The 15,744-nt window shown below is 40.4% G+C and overlaps 1 protein-coding gene across 1 annotated transcript in view; it reads right to left on the reverse strand.

Annotated features, from left to right (window-relative positions):
• Nucleotides 1-15,744, reverse strand: part of GABBR2 (gamma-aminobutyric acid type B receptor subunit 2) — a 497,433-nt gene that overhangs the window by 126,608 nt on the left and 355,081 nt on the right. The window contains exon 13 of the mRNA XM_075416661.1: nucleotides 13,432-13,554. Within this exon, the coding sequence (XP_075272776.1) occupies nucleotides 13,432-13,554 (123 nt within the window). The remainder of the gene's footprint in view (nucleotides 1-13,431; nucleotides 13,555-15,744) is intronic.

The raw sequence follows: 15,744 nt of genomic DNA on the forward strand, positions 1-15,744 counted from the left end.
TAATACTGCATTGTGTTTCCAGGGTGGAACAGAGTCTTCAAGGTTTGGGTACAAATATGGTGTAGTACTACTTATGGATGTTGGTCTATAAGAGCGCTTAGCAACAGTGAGGAATCCAGGAGTACTAAATACAGAAGTGAAATGACCTGTAGCGCACAGACATAAAGAAGATGGCTTTGTGTGTGGAAGTTCTTCTTCAGGCCCTCTCTCCACCAGCATGAAGTCTGTTTTACATGGGTGAAGTTTCCAGCACTGTGCCATCTGCTGAATGTCTGTGTACGTGCCCATGCTGTCCAGCTAATTCACTGTCTCCCTGTGTGTGCTAGAAACAGAAGCACTCCACATGGCACTTTGCCTCAAAGTAAAAGCATATTAGTAACTATTAAATTTGAGCAGCACTAAAGTGGTTTTAGTGCAACACCAAGGTGCATCTTTTAGATGAGAGAGCACTACTTCATGGTCAAGCACTGCATAAAGATCTTGTGGCAGGTGACCAGACGGCTTGCTTCTCTCCGTTGACAGCAGGACTAATCCATCACTGCCATTAACGCGTTTCAGTACAACGTCTTGGCCAGAACTCAGGACATTTCAGGTGAATGCTACTGACTATAATCACTTCTAATATAAGCTGAGGTTTGCCTTCTCCATAGCATTGCTCATGACTAAAGGAATGGTTTTAAAGGAGTACCAGGATACCCAGGATGTGTCTTTTCAGTATCAGGCTATTAAAGATTTGAAGGAACAAGGGAATAGTCATCCCCCAAAGAAACATTTATTACATTAGGCAATTTGTTATCCTAAATAGCTATTTTAACACAGAAATTACTATGTTCAGAGAAGTCTGGTAGAAAGATTTTATTGATCTATATTGCAGCCTCAGCATATTCTTGGAGTAAGTCATTATGCTTCATTTCATTTGCATTGGCATCTGTTTTCTGACATAAGCATTAAAGTCTGTCTTTCTCTAGACAGTGGAGTTTGCTTCCAGCAAACAGCAGAGAGGCGATACAGGGCTAGAAAGCGCTGAACATTGAATGGCCAGGGTAGAATGCAATAAGGAAGTTTAATCAGTTTCTAGAGTGTTTTCTGGTAGTTTTTCTTAATCAGGCTTTGGCATTTTATGGAGGAAGAGTTTTCTTGTCTTTCTTGCTTGTGATATTAAGAACTACTCAAATCACTGACAAAAGAGCAAAAAATGTTACTGTCTGGATTATAATGCCTCTAAATCTTGACACTTAATATGCAGTTCAAGTAAAAATGTGTCCATAGATCTCTCAGAGATTTATCTCTGAAAGAACAAGGAAAGCATGTGAGGAGGCGAGCTTCTAGGCACTTGCAAGTGTGGCACTGCTGAACGAATGCTAAAATATCCTAAAGCCAGGTATACTGCTATTTGGTAGTCAGTTCCTGATTGCCAAAAAAAATCAGTCTTGTCCTACAGAAACTCTGTAGCTGTTTGCAGCCTTATAAGGGAGCATAAAATCTATGTCAACTTTGGCTCTGGCCTCAGTCTTCAGAGGAAGAAATCTGAATGAATGTATCCTATGTATTTGAAGTTTAAAGTGAAGAAGCGCTGCTGGGTCTATCATATACTGAGCTTCCTCAGCAGATGAACAAAATTGCCTCAGTGACTTCTGTGCCAACCAGCCAGGTATCACTGATAGATGATATGTCTGTTGCTTTTAATGGTGATTACGTTGTGAATCATTTACTGGCAGTCTCACACTATACACAACAGTCTCAGAAGTATTGTTACCAAAAGTGGTAAATCGCTGTTTTTAATCCACGCATATGTAATGACTTTACTAGTGTTAGATATTTGCTATCTGATTTCCTTTCCTCCAATAGTCTATTTTTCTTAGGACTGAGGATTATACCTTGAAATCCCAAAGGGAGAACAGTAGCCTAGATTGCCAAACACAGTGGAAAGGATGGGTCCTGTTGGGTACCTCTGATAGTTGAGTCGTCATAAGTGGAGGACATACAGCAAAGTGTTCACAAAGCAGCAGCAACATGCCAGAAGTGTAACTACATAACAGCAGCACAAGCAACAATAATTACGCATTAAAAAAACTCAGTATCATGCTTCCATATTTAGGAATAATACTTTCACTATAAGAACCGTAATTCTGAACTAAAATCAGTACTGCTCAATAGCACGTGCAGGATAATATGCAGGCAAGAATGTTGAGGTTAACTGAGTCTAAAGATCTATGAGCAGAGTAACTGAGTGGACCATATGATGATAAATGGAATTTGATTTCAGTAACTGTAAAGCCCTTTTCACCCAAAAACAGTGGAACTACTTATACATTTTCTTGGAGTCTTAGTGTGTGGAAGTTACCTGGGAATCATTTCGACAGTAAAGCCCCAAAACATTTTTAATGTTGTATAACAGTGAAAAAGAATACACTAAACATAAGGAAAAGGATGAATAATAGATAAAAGCATTACACAGATCTTCTAAAATATGCTATATTTGTCACCTTAACTAAAAAGGATGCTTTAGAGTTTCTAAGTCACAGGAAAAAGAGCTTAATAAGATTGGGTCAGTCTACCAAAGAGAGAAGAGGAAAATAAGGTTGTATAGTAAATAGACAGATATATAGTAATGAATGATACTGCAAAAGTAAAATGTGGAAGATTCAGGTTTTCTTCCCTAAAAGAAAAATAACTGGTGCTCAATGGGACTGAAAAGCAGTACTTCCAAAACTGAAAAAAGGAAGTTCTACACACAGTGCCTAATTAGCAATTACACTGAACTGCAAACAGTTAGCAGGAGTCAAAAACCCCTGACATTTATGGGAATAGCAAAAGTGCTCAAATACTGAGCATATAAAACCATTATGTGATATACACAACCGTGTGTTTGAAGTCACTACTCATTGTGAATCATGGCTGAAAATTTAAGCGTGACAGATGAACTCTCAGGTGTGTACTACATGTTTCTAGCATCTACCTTGGAAAGTATTTGTGCCAGTAAGTGTGGCAAGCAAGCCACTGAACAGGAGGAATTACAAGTCTTCTCAACGATAGTGGTTCCTATGTTGGGAAGTGGCGTTTATTGGGAAGTGAATAATGGAGCTAGAACTAAAACTGGAATGGCTTACTGAAGAGGAATAAATACAGCAAGCCTCATCTTATTAAGTAGCTGAAGCAGCAGCCATTTATCCTGCCATTTTGGAACTGATCCTGCCCTATTTCTTTATTTTTGCCAATTCGATACGTGTTTCCATGGGAACAGAAGCAGGACTAGCCACCCGCTGAGTCAATCTCAGCTGCTGGCTCCCAGTTCTCACGTTTTGTTCTGTTTCCTTGGAAACCAATGACAAACAAGAAAAAGAAGTAAACCAGCTTTTGCCCTTTAATATTTACTCTTACTTTGGACCTGCTCTAGATCCTCTGGGGTGTCAGAAGGTTTACAGCTGACTCTAATGGCCATTCATTTTCCTCCTCTCTGAAACGGCTGCCAACCACTGGTGGGCCCCAGCAGATGCAAGTAAGAGTTCTCAGTTTCAGCTACCGCTGGCGGGCCGCCTGCTGTGAGCTACAATGGCAGGGTTTGAAAGCAGGCTACAGATTTCAGGAGACATTTGGCTCCTGCAGTCTGTAATATTTCAAATTGGAAGGAAAGAAATTAAATTTATCTAAAAAATAGTAGGGGAAACAGATGGGAGTAATGATATTTAGAGAACAAATTGACTAACAAGCTCTGACCTGCATTAGGCTGAACACCCCCAGAAACTACTTCAGCCTATTATATTCTTCATTTCATAATGCATGTTTCACAAAGTTCTCTCTAATCCAGCTGTTAGCTGACTGAATAGCCCAACCACACAATGTAAACAACACCCCTTAAATACATCTGTTTATGCGTATATGCATATGCAGAAAGAGAAAACAACATGATCTGATTGTTACAAAACGGTGAAGAATCTGCATGAATCTACTTGAGCATGTGAACTAGAACCAGACATCTTTACCATTTACAGACCTATGTTACTCCCACATTTTTATCATGTGTATACAAACACACCACCTCCCTCCTCCTCCTCTGTATACAATTTTGGACCAGAGTATTTTCCAGTTCTTACAGCAGCAGTGTCATGACTGATCAAGAACATAAAAAAAAAATACAAAATGAATAAAATATTTTAAAAGAATATTAAAGAATATTAAAGAACCCTGGAAAAGCATGCAGGCAATTAATCTAGGACTTAAGTAAAATTTTCTATGAAAACAATACTTGATCTACATCTGTGCAATAGAATTCCAATTTTCACATATCTTTTGTTTAAAAATGCAGAGTCAAGTCAATTTCACAACACAAAAGACTATGGTAAAGAAAAGTTTTATATTTGGTAGCCTCTGCTCTTAGTTAACTAGTCTAACTGTTAGGGTACAGCACCATGCTCACCTTGGACATGCTTTTACCCTTTCTTTTCTTTCACATCTAACATATGAACTCCTTCCTGATTTTTCTTTACATCACAACTCAGTCATGTCCACACAACTCTCATTTATCAGTGGCCTGGCATTACTATTGTGAATAACTTCTAGAATTGTATATTTAGTTGAATTCACACACAGTCCAAATAATATCTCTGGAATGTTCACTTCTTCAGGTACTACCCTAGGAGTAGTCTCCCTGAAAAGACAATATGGATACACAGGAATGACACTTATTCTTCCAGTCTTGTTGCACTCGCATCCATCTACCGAGAATATACTCAACATCACTGGGTGTTCACACAGTTGTGTTGAGTCAGTTAATATTGTGGTTTTATTCTGGGTTAGTTATTTGAATGGAATACTTACACAGTTGAAATTATTTTAAGTCAGGCTTATTCTGTCTTATTTAAAGAGATGTAATACATACTGAACTTACCTAGTCTATTTACAGGTTTCCTCCAGCTGAACTTAAAATCAAAATTTAAAATGCCATTTTCCTCTATATCAGTAAGACTTTGCATAGCAAACAAGATAAGAATCTTTAGTTTGCTGCTGCAGCTGCAATCAGGAAAGACCATTTCACTTTATCTCGAGCTTTTCAATGTCCCTCCAGAATTCTTCACAATCAGCCCTCGTTTTTATTTTCTTACTATAACCACTAAAATTTGGTCATCTCATCATTCCCTTCCTCTTCCTTTGAACAACACAGGTCCCAGCACAGACACCAGAACTTGTCCTGAAGGATTCTATGGGCTACATCCCGCCTTCCTGGAAAATGAACTTTTATTTATTCCTTAATTCTGTTTCCTTGTTCTAAAGAATTTTATAGCCATTTAAGCGCTTCTCTCTTATTCCACGGCTATTTAATTTCCATGAAAGCCTTTGATGAAAGGAATTGCTGAGTCCTTTTTGGAGACCTAGCAGGCTGTGTCAGCTTCTCTTCACATGCCTGCTGGCTTCTTCATAGGATTTCACTGTATTTTTGAATATTTTGTTTCTTCACAAGTGCCATGTCAACTCCTCCTCAGGGTAGCATATTTATTTCTAATTCCACTCCTCATTATAATTTTTATAAGTTGGCCTGCTACAGACACTAACTTACAAGTTTGAGGTTTCCACTTTGTCTTGAAAACATGGCAAGACATTTGCAATTTTTCACTCTGATATCAAAGCAGTTCTGAGCTAATGATTACATTCTGCTGTCAGTAGTTTGACTATTACTCCTTTGAATTGCTTTAGAAAGCCTGAGAGAACATAATCTGTTTCCAGTGATTTATTTCTGATCAGCTTCTTTATCCTTACCAGCAACTCCTGTCACTCCTCAGCGAGTTCATCAGAAGGGTTCTAGCATAGCAATCTCCACAAGATCTCCCACAAAGAATTTTGCTGAACAAAGCAGCAAAGCAATCATTTAATCATTCTACATGACTTAGTTTTCTGCAAGTAATGCTCTTACATTCTGATCAAAAATTGTCCCCAAAGATTCCCTGGCAAATTGCCTGCTACCTATATTCAGAGAAAGATTTATTATCCATTTTTTTGTCTTTTGCAAGATTTTTTTTAGACTGCTTTGTGTTCTACATTTAACTTCCCAGACTTTATGATCCTTTCTGTTTTCCTCATTTGGACACAACTTTGTTTTTTTGAAGGATGTCCTCCTGCTGTTTCGTCATGCTGAGCCTGTTCTCTTTCAAGTCTTGATGTGCGGCATGCATTTACTCTGTGTCTCCCATAGGACAATGGGACCTCTTTAAACAACACTTCTTCCATGCACAGGAGCAATGCATCCCCCTGAGAAAGAAATCGAGCAAAGAAGGCAGGAGACCTGCATGGTTAAATAAGGAGCTTCTAGCGGAGATCAGGCAGAAGAGAAAGGTCCATGGAATGTGGAAAGAGGGACAGGCCACTTGGGAAGAGTACAGAAACGTAGTGAGAGCATGCAGGGATGCGACGAGGAAGGCCAAGGCTCACCTGGAATTGAAGCTGGCAAGGGATGTCAAAAACAACAAGAAGGGCTTCTTCAACTACATCAGCAGCAAAAGGAAGGCTAGAGACAACGTGGGGCCACTGCTGAATGAGGCGGGTGTCCTGGTGACAGAGGATACGGAGAAGGCAGAGCTACTGAATGCCTTCTTTGCTTCAGTCTTCAGTGCTAAGACTGGCCCTCAGGAATCCCAAGCCCCGGAGGTAAAAGAAGAAGCCTACAAAGAGGATGACTTTCCCTTGGTTGAGGAGGACTGTGTGAGGGATCGCTTAAGCGATCTGGACATCCACAAATCCATGGGCCCCGATGGAATGCACCCACGAGTGCTGAGGGAGCTGGCGGATGTCATTGCTGAGCCACTCTCCATCATCTTTGAGAGGTCCTGGAGGACAGGAGAGGTGCCCGAGGACTGGAGAAAGGCCAATGTCACTCCAATCTTCAAAAAGGGCAAGAAGGAGGACCCAGGGAACTACAGGCCGGTCAGCCTCACCTCCATCCCGGGAAAGGTGATGGAGCAGCTTATCCTGGAGGCCATCATGAAGCAAGTGGAAGAAAAGAAGGTTATCAGGAGTAGTCAGCATGGATTCACCAAGGGGAAATCATGCCTGACCAATCTGATAGCTTTCTACGATGACATGACTGGCTGGGTAGACGAAGGGAGAGCCGTGGATGTTGTCTACCTTGACTTCAGCAAGGCTTTCGACACAGTCTCCCATGATATCCTCCTAGGGAAGCTGAGGAAGTGTGGGCTGGATGAGTGGTCGGTGAAGTGGATAGAGAACTGGCTGAATGGCAGAACTCAGAGGGTTGTCATCAGCGGCGCTGAGTCTAGTTGGAGGCTGGTGACAAGTGGTGTCCCCCAGGGGTCAGTACTGGGCCCAGTCTTGTTTAACTTCTTCATCAACGACCTGGATGAAGAGTTAGAATGTACCCTCAGCAAGTTTGCTGACGACACCAAACTGGGAGGTGTGGTAGATACACCAGAAGGCTGTGCTGCCATTCAGCGTCACCTGGATAGGCTGGAGAGCTGGGCAGAGAGGAACCTGATGAGGTTCAACAAGGGCAAGTGCAGGGTCCTGCACCTGGGGAGGAACAACCTCATGCACCAGTACAGGCTTGGGGTGGACCTGCTGGAGAGCAGCTCTGCGGAGAGGGACCTGGGTGTCCTGGTGGACGACAGGTTAACCATGAGCCAGCAGTGTGCCCTGGCTGCCAAGAAAGCCAATGGGATCCTGGGGTGCATCAAGAAGAGTGTGGCCAGCAGGACGAGGGAGGTTCTCCTTCCCCTCTACACTGCCCTGGTGAGGCCTCATCTGGAGTACTGTGTCCAGTTCTGGGCTCCCCAGTTCAAGAAAGATGAAGAGCTACTTGAGAGAGTCCAGCGGAGGGCTACGAGGATGGTGAGGGGACTGGAGCATCTCCCCTACGAGGAGAGGTTGAGGGAACTGGGCTTGTTCAGCCTGAAGAAGAGAAGGCTGCGAGGGGACCTTATAAATGCCTACAAATATCTGAAGGGTGGGTGTCAGGAGGATGGGGTCAAACTCTTTTCAGTGGTGCCCAGTGACAGGACAAGGAGCAATGGGCACAAACTGAGGCACAGGAAGTTCCGTCTGAACATGAGGAGGAACTTCTTCCCTCTGAGGGTGACGGAGCACTGGAACAGGCTGCCCAGGGAGGTTGTGGAGTCTCCTTCTCTGGAGATATTCAAGACCCGCCTGGACGGGGTCCTGTGCGGCCTGCTGTAGGTGACCCTGCTTCGGCAGGGGGGTTGGACTAGATGACCCACAGAGGTCCCTTCCAACCCCTACTATTCTGTGATTCTGTGATTCTGTGACATTCTTAATACTATCTAGGCCACCTGCAAAGATTTAACTCTCCATGGTGTCCTATTTAGCGTCTCTTTAAGAGGCTTCCTCGGTTTCATTTTGTTCCCTTTCTGAAGTTGATTACCATTCTACTGATCTTTTTTGGTTGTTGCCTCTTCAAAGCTATCAGATCTAAGAACGATGTATTTGCAGCTACATAAAAGTCCTCCAGATACCAACACTTTGGAACAGATTCTGTATGCTAGTCAGAATGAAACCAAGGGTTAATTCTCTCTTTGTGGGTTCTCTTATCTGTTGAATTACAAAGCAGTCACTGCTCCTAAACGAGTTAGTCTGAGCAGTACATTTGTCCAGTTTACACCGTCATTTTTATCTCTTGCAGTGTTTATGACTCCTTCAACATATCAGTCAAAGCTGACCTTCTGGCTTGTTGGTTAGTGATATGTGTCCAATAGCATAGTTATACACTTGGAAAGCACAGGAATTCTGCCCCACTCACTGAAATGATCAATTTGTTAATTTGCTTTTACTCTGACTTTTCTTTAACAGACTGTACTACTGTGCCACTGGCATGGCCTAATCAATCTTTCCTGCATATTAGTATTTTTGTTACAGCAACGTCCTCATATAAATTTGGAAGTTCTTAGTTTCCACATTTTATTTCTACATCAGTGCTATAAGCCCAAATAGGATGTTGTCTCACTGGTCTGGTTTTCTTTCCTGTACCTTCTAAAATTGCACTTTATTCTGTTTTTTTTCTCCATTTCGTATTTATTACCATCCCAGGACAATTCAGTGTGAAACCTTAAACACTGGTATTTCAGATACCAGAATGAAGTCTGTTTTTAAATATTGCTAATGTTATCATATGGTTGGATAAGAGGAAACATCACACAGATAACTACATAACTGGTACTAAGACATCAAGGAACACAAAGATTGCTGCCCTGGATAAACAGGTTTTAAAATTTTACAAGAAATATTGGCATTCATTATGCAATGAATTACTTTTCTTGAGTCTATCATACCTTGGGAATTATAAAATCTAGTCCATTTCCCATAGTAAACAAATTCTTGTTTATTAAACATTATTATTGGTTACCTTCCAAGGCCACAGTGATTCTGTGTCACAGATATTTGTGTTGGGAGAAGACAAGCCAATCAGAGGATTTCAAGCTAAAAGAATTACTACATCATTGTATTACAAGGGGGAGGTGAGTCTGAACATATGCCTATACACAGACTTACTGAACTGTAGTAGGTACGTCTTTGAATTATGATACTGCTATTGCACATGGAGAACAGATTCCATCTTGTAAAAGGATTTTGCTGATTCAGATCGTGGTTTCATTCCAAAGCAGGTGTATCAGTGAGCAACTGAAATTAGAGCAAGCCCGTCTCCTATGTATTTTTGTCTTGTGGCTGGGTTCTTTGTGTCTAATTAAGTGTGAAGCTCCCTTGTAGCAGGTCATTTGTAATGTTTAGACAGAGGGATAAATTTACTCTGTGACCCTCTTCTTAGGGAGAGGGGAACTATCGGAACGTCTCCTCCACACAGCTGGCTGTTACCACCATGTCTGCAGCAGTGCTATGTCCTTAAGAGCTGCATCTGCTCTGTCAGGTTTGAAACTGGTAAACAAAGTTTGTTAGGCAGTAGGAAAAAAAACACAGGGCACCCTTGCCCATAAACATTGCCTTCTTAAGAAACCAGGCCAGAATCCAGACGGTTGGAAAAAGGCAGTAGAGCCTTGCGACCATGGCAAAGCTCTTCCACAGTCACAAGCTGGCCTGTCAAGCCTGAGAACTCGGCTGGCGGGACGGCGAGGGCGGATGCATTCCAGTTCACATGACTGGGAGAAACTTAGTCTAGCAGGAACCTAGCTAAGATCAGATCATATCATACCTGCAGAGCATTCTGATTGTGACAAACAAGGTGAATTACACTGAAAAAAGCAAATTCCAAGTTCAGTCTAGAAAAAAACTAGTGAGAAAAAATGTGAATGGTCTTTTCACTGGTCTGAAACATTAGCAAAAGGAGAAATATTGCAGCCAATGCAACAAGCAAAACAGATGAACAGAGGTAATGTTATGGATAATTTTCCCTTTTTTACACTGCTGCTTGAAGTTGATAAGCATTTTGTGTCAGAAAATGTTTTTGTGTTAGGTGAGAATCATGCCTACAGTACTCTGTATGAAGTGTATGCAGGAGGAACCTTATAGTTCCTCTGTTGGAGATCAGTTTAGATCTATAGAAATTTTTAAGTGGTCCCTGTCTTTGTCCACAACCTATTTGCTTTTATCCAACAATTTTGTTGTCTATATATCATATACCAAACAACTACTGATGGCTGGACCATCTGGATGTTTCACGGCTCAGTCATTAAAACTTTTACCATGATGTCTTATGGCAGCCATAGATGTGTTTTTCATAAGGAAATGTGACATCTAGGATCAGGATGCTAGAGACCAGTCTGAAAACTGACAGACCCAGCATCCCATCTGATTTCTTCCTTTTGTCAGGGGTGGAGAGTCACTACAAGTAGCTTCACTTCCCCTTGTATTTTCAGACTTAAGACTGTCCATCCTCAGCTTTTAAGGCATGGATAGCTTGACTTTACAAACAACAGAAGAAGTGTCTGGATTTTTTAAAAATGCTTGATAATTTGGTGGTGTTGTTATTCAGATGAACTATTTTGTTAAGAACATCAAACAGCAAAGAATACTATCAGTTTTTAGGCTCGTTGTCTTGGTTACTTTGATTGATTTGTTTGATAAGACACGGTTAACAGTAGACCACCTGACAGTGGCCAAATACAGAACTTTCACACAGGAAGCCAATGAGTATTCATAGTTAAAACAGCACTCAAATGGTTCACTAGCTAGAATGGCTGATTGTGTTCCTAACTTTGGAGCCTACATTTCTATCATTTGGAACAACCTAAACTGAGACAAAATATCCCTTTAAAATTATTTCATAGAAGCGAGACAAGGAATATACATGACAAAATATTCCTGAAATAAAACAGAAACTTGTGTCCAGTAGTGTTTACTATGTGACAAATACTTTCCAAACACATGAAAGATAATACCTGCTCAGGCAAACTCAACTAAAGAATTCACCATTCCAGAATGCATTTAAAAAATCTAAAATTAAAAAATCAAACTAAAATAATTTTTAAAAAAGCTAATACAATTGTCATTTGCTTTTACAAAGGAGTTTCTGAGACCCGAAGAGGTCTGCTTCAGGAAAGCAAATTGCAGTCCACCTTACTGCTTATATAAGATAAAAACATATGTACAGTATTTTAATGACCAAATTTGCTAGCATAATTCTTTCATTTCCTTCCCTTCCCAAATCCATTAGCTTATAAAAGCACTCTGCACAACTTACAGTAATAGCAAAGAGCTCTAACAGCAAGTTTAAGGCAATTCTATGCTGCGTGTTCAAGATAGTACATATTCTTGTGCGTGCATTCAGTGAATGTGAGTTTGTATGGGCTTACATAATTCTCAGAGAATTCCAGTTCTGATACAAAGTTCAGGTAACTGGTGTGCAACAAACCCCACGGTCTAGTTAGCACCAAACATGGAACAAGCACACTAAGTTCTTAGTGGTATATATTACATGACCAAAGAATATACACTGATAAGTTCGGATGGAAACTGCAATCATTTAAAACTGCAATAAACATTATTTTTCAAATATCTGGTATTCATTGTTTGATAACTTCATGTTACTGCTGCTGCCTACAGAAATTTTCACTTGAGTGATTCTGCTAAGACCTGATACGAGGATCTTTAATTATGGCCTCCCCCTGATCAGGGAAAAAAGTAGAAGTCCTTTGAGCTCATTCACCCGCAGCACTGAAATGAGCATTATTTCAATTGGATTTATGTGACTACTCATCATATTATGTTTGGTTTTATATGAGCAGTGAAACAGTTAATAATACTGATAATTGAAATATCAGTTGCAATGCAGTTGGAACAAAATGAAGTAAACAAGGCTACCAACAAGCTGCTGTTGTTTCAGGTTCTACACACATAGAGCAGAAGTGTCTCCACAAGACAAATTTCAGTTACGTTTTCCATCTTTTATTGACAACTGTAATAACTGGGGACTCTTTTCCAAAAACCGTTCAAACTCTAGGGAACGACTGAGAGGAATCTTTTCAGACTCCAAAACGATTTCTTGAAAGGCATCCCTTGCAGTTGAGGAGCCATCGTTCTAAGATGTCTTCTACAAATTGTATTCAAATAAACAGTAAAATCTTCTCCTAATTAAATTTCAGAGCTATACCGCAAAGTAAGAATGAAGTAAAAACAATGGAATAAAATATCATAACTTTCTTGCAAAAGTTAACTTCAGAAAACAACCATTCTTTTTCTTACTGATTGTCAAGTATTGGAGAATAGAGTAACACTTCTAGATTGTCCTCATACGATCTAGTTTTCAGATACCACTAGTTTCTATGTTGGAGGTAATAAACTCTCAAACACTACTAATCTGCATACAGATACAATTTTATTTCCTAGTTCTGCATTGTTGCTGCCATGTTTCTTGCTGTCAGTTTGTCCAGAAAGCTCTACTTCTAGAAATCTACCAGAATGCTGTAAAATTTGTACAAGGGGCATTAAGCTATTACCTCCTCCCTATCAAAACACCTAGCACGACCTTTCTGGGAATGACATTAAAATAGGAACAATCAGTATGCGTGCATGAGCACACTATTACTGAAAACAAATATAGCAGTATGTAACTTAATTCCTGAACATCTCCACAAAGAATGCAGTCTAAGAAGTGACCTCTCCTGCACTTATCTTGAATAAGCTCTTACTGAAATCTGCTAATAGGTTCTGATAATCTATTATTTATTGCAACAGACTCTGATAGAGAATCTTAGCAGAGGACTCTCCTGTGTTTACAACACTTCCTTCTAAAATCTCTCACAAGAGATGTGAAAATGTGGCACCTTCAACTACAGATGCAATTTCTTTTGGTTGCAGTTATCCAATTTCTATTTGCTTTTAAAAAACAGAACCCTTCTTCCCTCCAAACACAGAGCTTGTCCTGCTTTCATATAATCTAGTGCATCTTCAGCTTGGTCTTACAGAAAACTGTAGATACTGATATGCAACCAAAAGTATTACTTGGGCTTAAGGACATACCTCCATGTTATACTTTTCCACTGTCCTTCTCAAAGGATCCACAACCTGCCAGCAAATCAAGATGCACAGATCAATCAGTAGCATCCCTCCAACTATCACCAGTAGCTTCTGGTCTTTAATGATCTGGAGAGACAAAACAAAAAAGAAAAACAAAAAGGGAGGAGATTCTCATGAGCCATAGATAGATCCCTGTACAGATGTATTCCTATATGGGGAGAAAAACACAGGTTGCTAATAAAAAGTTTTTTAAACAATGAATAAAGATAAGTTTCAGAAATATCAGAAGATGAAAGCAAGAAGACACAAAAGTATTTTAATTTGTTTCATGTTTATTAGAAGTAGCTAAACTGCATTCTGACTTCTAAAAAGAAACTGGGAGGACTCTTAAATATTAATGTTAAAGTCCAGGTTTAATGTTAACTCCTAGAAAATGAAAATTAAAAAATTCTAGAGAGCCACTACGGTCTTCCTGTATGCCAACGTGGAAGAACTTTCATTACATATTACAGAGAAGTTGGAGTTAAGAAGAAACTTAGTTTTCATTAAGATCTACAGTGTTCACTTTTTCATAATCTTCTTGGATGTGGAAAACACACTTGCAAGGCATTAAAAGGTAAGTTCATTTTTGAGGGGTTTTGTGTGCGTGTGTTTAACATTTGCCTCTGTTTCCCATGGAGCAGAAAGGCATGATGTATATTTTTTCTGTATTGCAAAACTTAGAGGCTTTTATGCACATGCAACATGTTTTTAATTTTGCACAAATTTTAGGTTAAAAAAAACCAAATTGAGATTTGTTAATAAAAAGAACAATCCAAACCATGTGTTACAGTCTTGTATAGCTGCATGCAATCCCTATATTATTTCTACTGTTATACAAATAGCAACACAGAAAAATATGCTGCAAGTAAAGGACCAGAAAATGCTGCTTTCCGCCTGGTGCAGCAGTAATAAAGCAGTATGTCCACCTCATCAGAGATAGCACAAGGCCTGCCTGGAGACGGAGTGTGAAGGGAAAGGGGCAGCTTTCATGGTGGCACATCTCGCTGCTGGATGGTTTGGCAAGGAGAACTTTGCAAGGAAAAGGTGTCTTGGTGGGAGGTGCAGGGGGAGGAAGACAGTTGCAGTGTGATTGCTTGTTAAGCTAAAAGGAAATCAGATATTAAGCAAAGATTCTCAGACACAGTTTGGTCCGTCATCTTCTTTGGGAAAACATAACTGTGCCTAACCTTTGATTTGTTTACCAAGTTACAGTCAAAGCTGAAAAAGGACTGTTAATCACTGAGGTTACCTCTGTAGAAAAAGCTCATGCATTTTTTACCTCTTTTCGAATGCCTCTACACAGGACTTGGGTGAAAGGTACCTAGTACTGCTCCTAGTGTGAGGGGAGACATAGGAGACAAAACCACAGGGAATTAAGTCCAAAGAGAATTTGGATTTAGATGAAATTTAGACAGCTCAAGCCAAATTTGTTTTTCTCCCTCTTAAGTGGTTAGGTAACTTTTTTTCTTGGCATATTTTGGTTGGTATTTCCTTTTAATTGATGAGGTTTATTTTACTGAAATGGGCTATTTAACTATTATGCATCTAACCTCTCTCAGTAGCCAGTGGGCAGAGACACAAACCTTCAAAGCACTACTCATCCCACCTATCTTGGGTACAATTTAGGATCAGGGAAGTTAGTGTTCTGAAATGCGTCCTTCCCTCCTTGTCCCTTCCCCATCCTCACATGTCCCCCCCCCTCCCCGAGGTCATGAAGACAAATAACTTGAGGTGAAAATACGCATTTGAGAAACATAAATCTGCCAGAAATGTTTCCTTCCATTCTACTGAGCCATAAAATTCCTTGTAAACAACACCCAAAAACATCAGTAATCAGAAATCCAGCGAAGAGTGGAGCTCTTCCTTGGAGCATTTTTTCCTGCGTTACATCATGAATGGCCCTTTTCTGGACAGAAGGGGAGAGGTGCATAACAGCAGCTGTCACTGGCAGCAAGTATTATTCATCCCTTACCTCTGCCAGACAGCCAGGAGGAAGGCAAGGAAAACAAAGCCCGTAAGATAACCTGAGGAAGCGATCTGCGCTGCTGTAATGAGCTCTGTAAATACAGCACTCCCAATGCTGCATGCAGGGTGAATGGGCTGAAGGCAGGGCTCCTGAAGCTGCTTCACACCCCCAGCACAACCCTGCTCTGTCCTTGGCAAAGCCACTGCAGTTATGCAGCTCTGAGGCAGAACTCTCCACCAAAATGCTGGCTTTTCAGAATGAGACTTTGAGATTCAATTATTTTTTGCTTCTGCCAGTGACTAGCAGTT

Source organism: Opisthocomus hoazin, chromosome 3 (assembly GCF_030867145.1).
Source record: "Opisthocomus hoazin isolate bOpiHoa1 chromosome 3, bOpiHoa1.hap1, whole genome shotgun sequence".
Lineage (NCBI taxonomy): Eukaryota > Metazoa > Chordata > Aves > Opisthocomiformes > Opisthocomidae > Opisthocomus > Opisthocomus hoazin.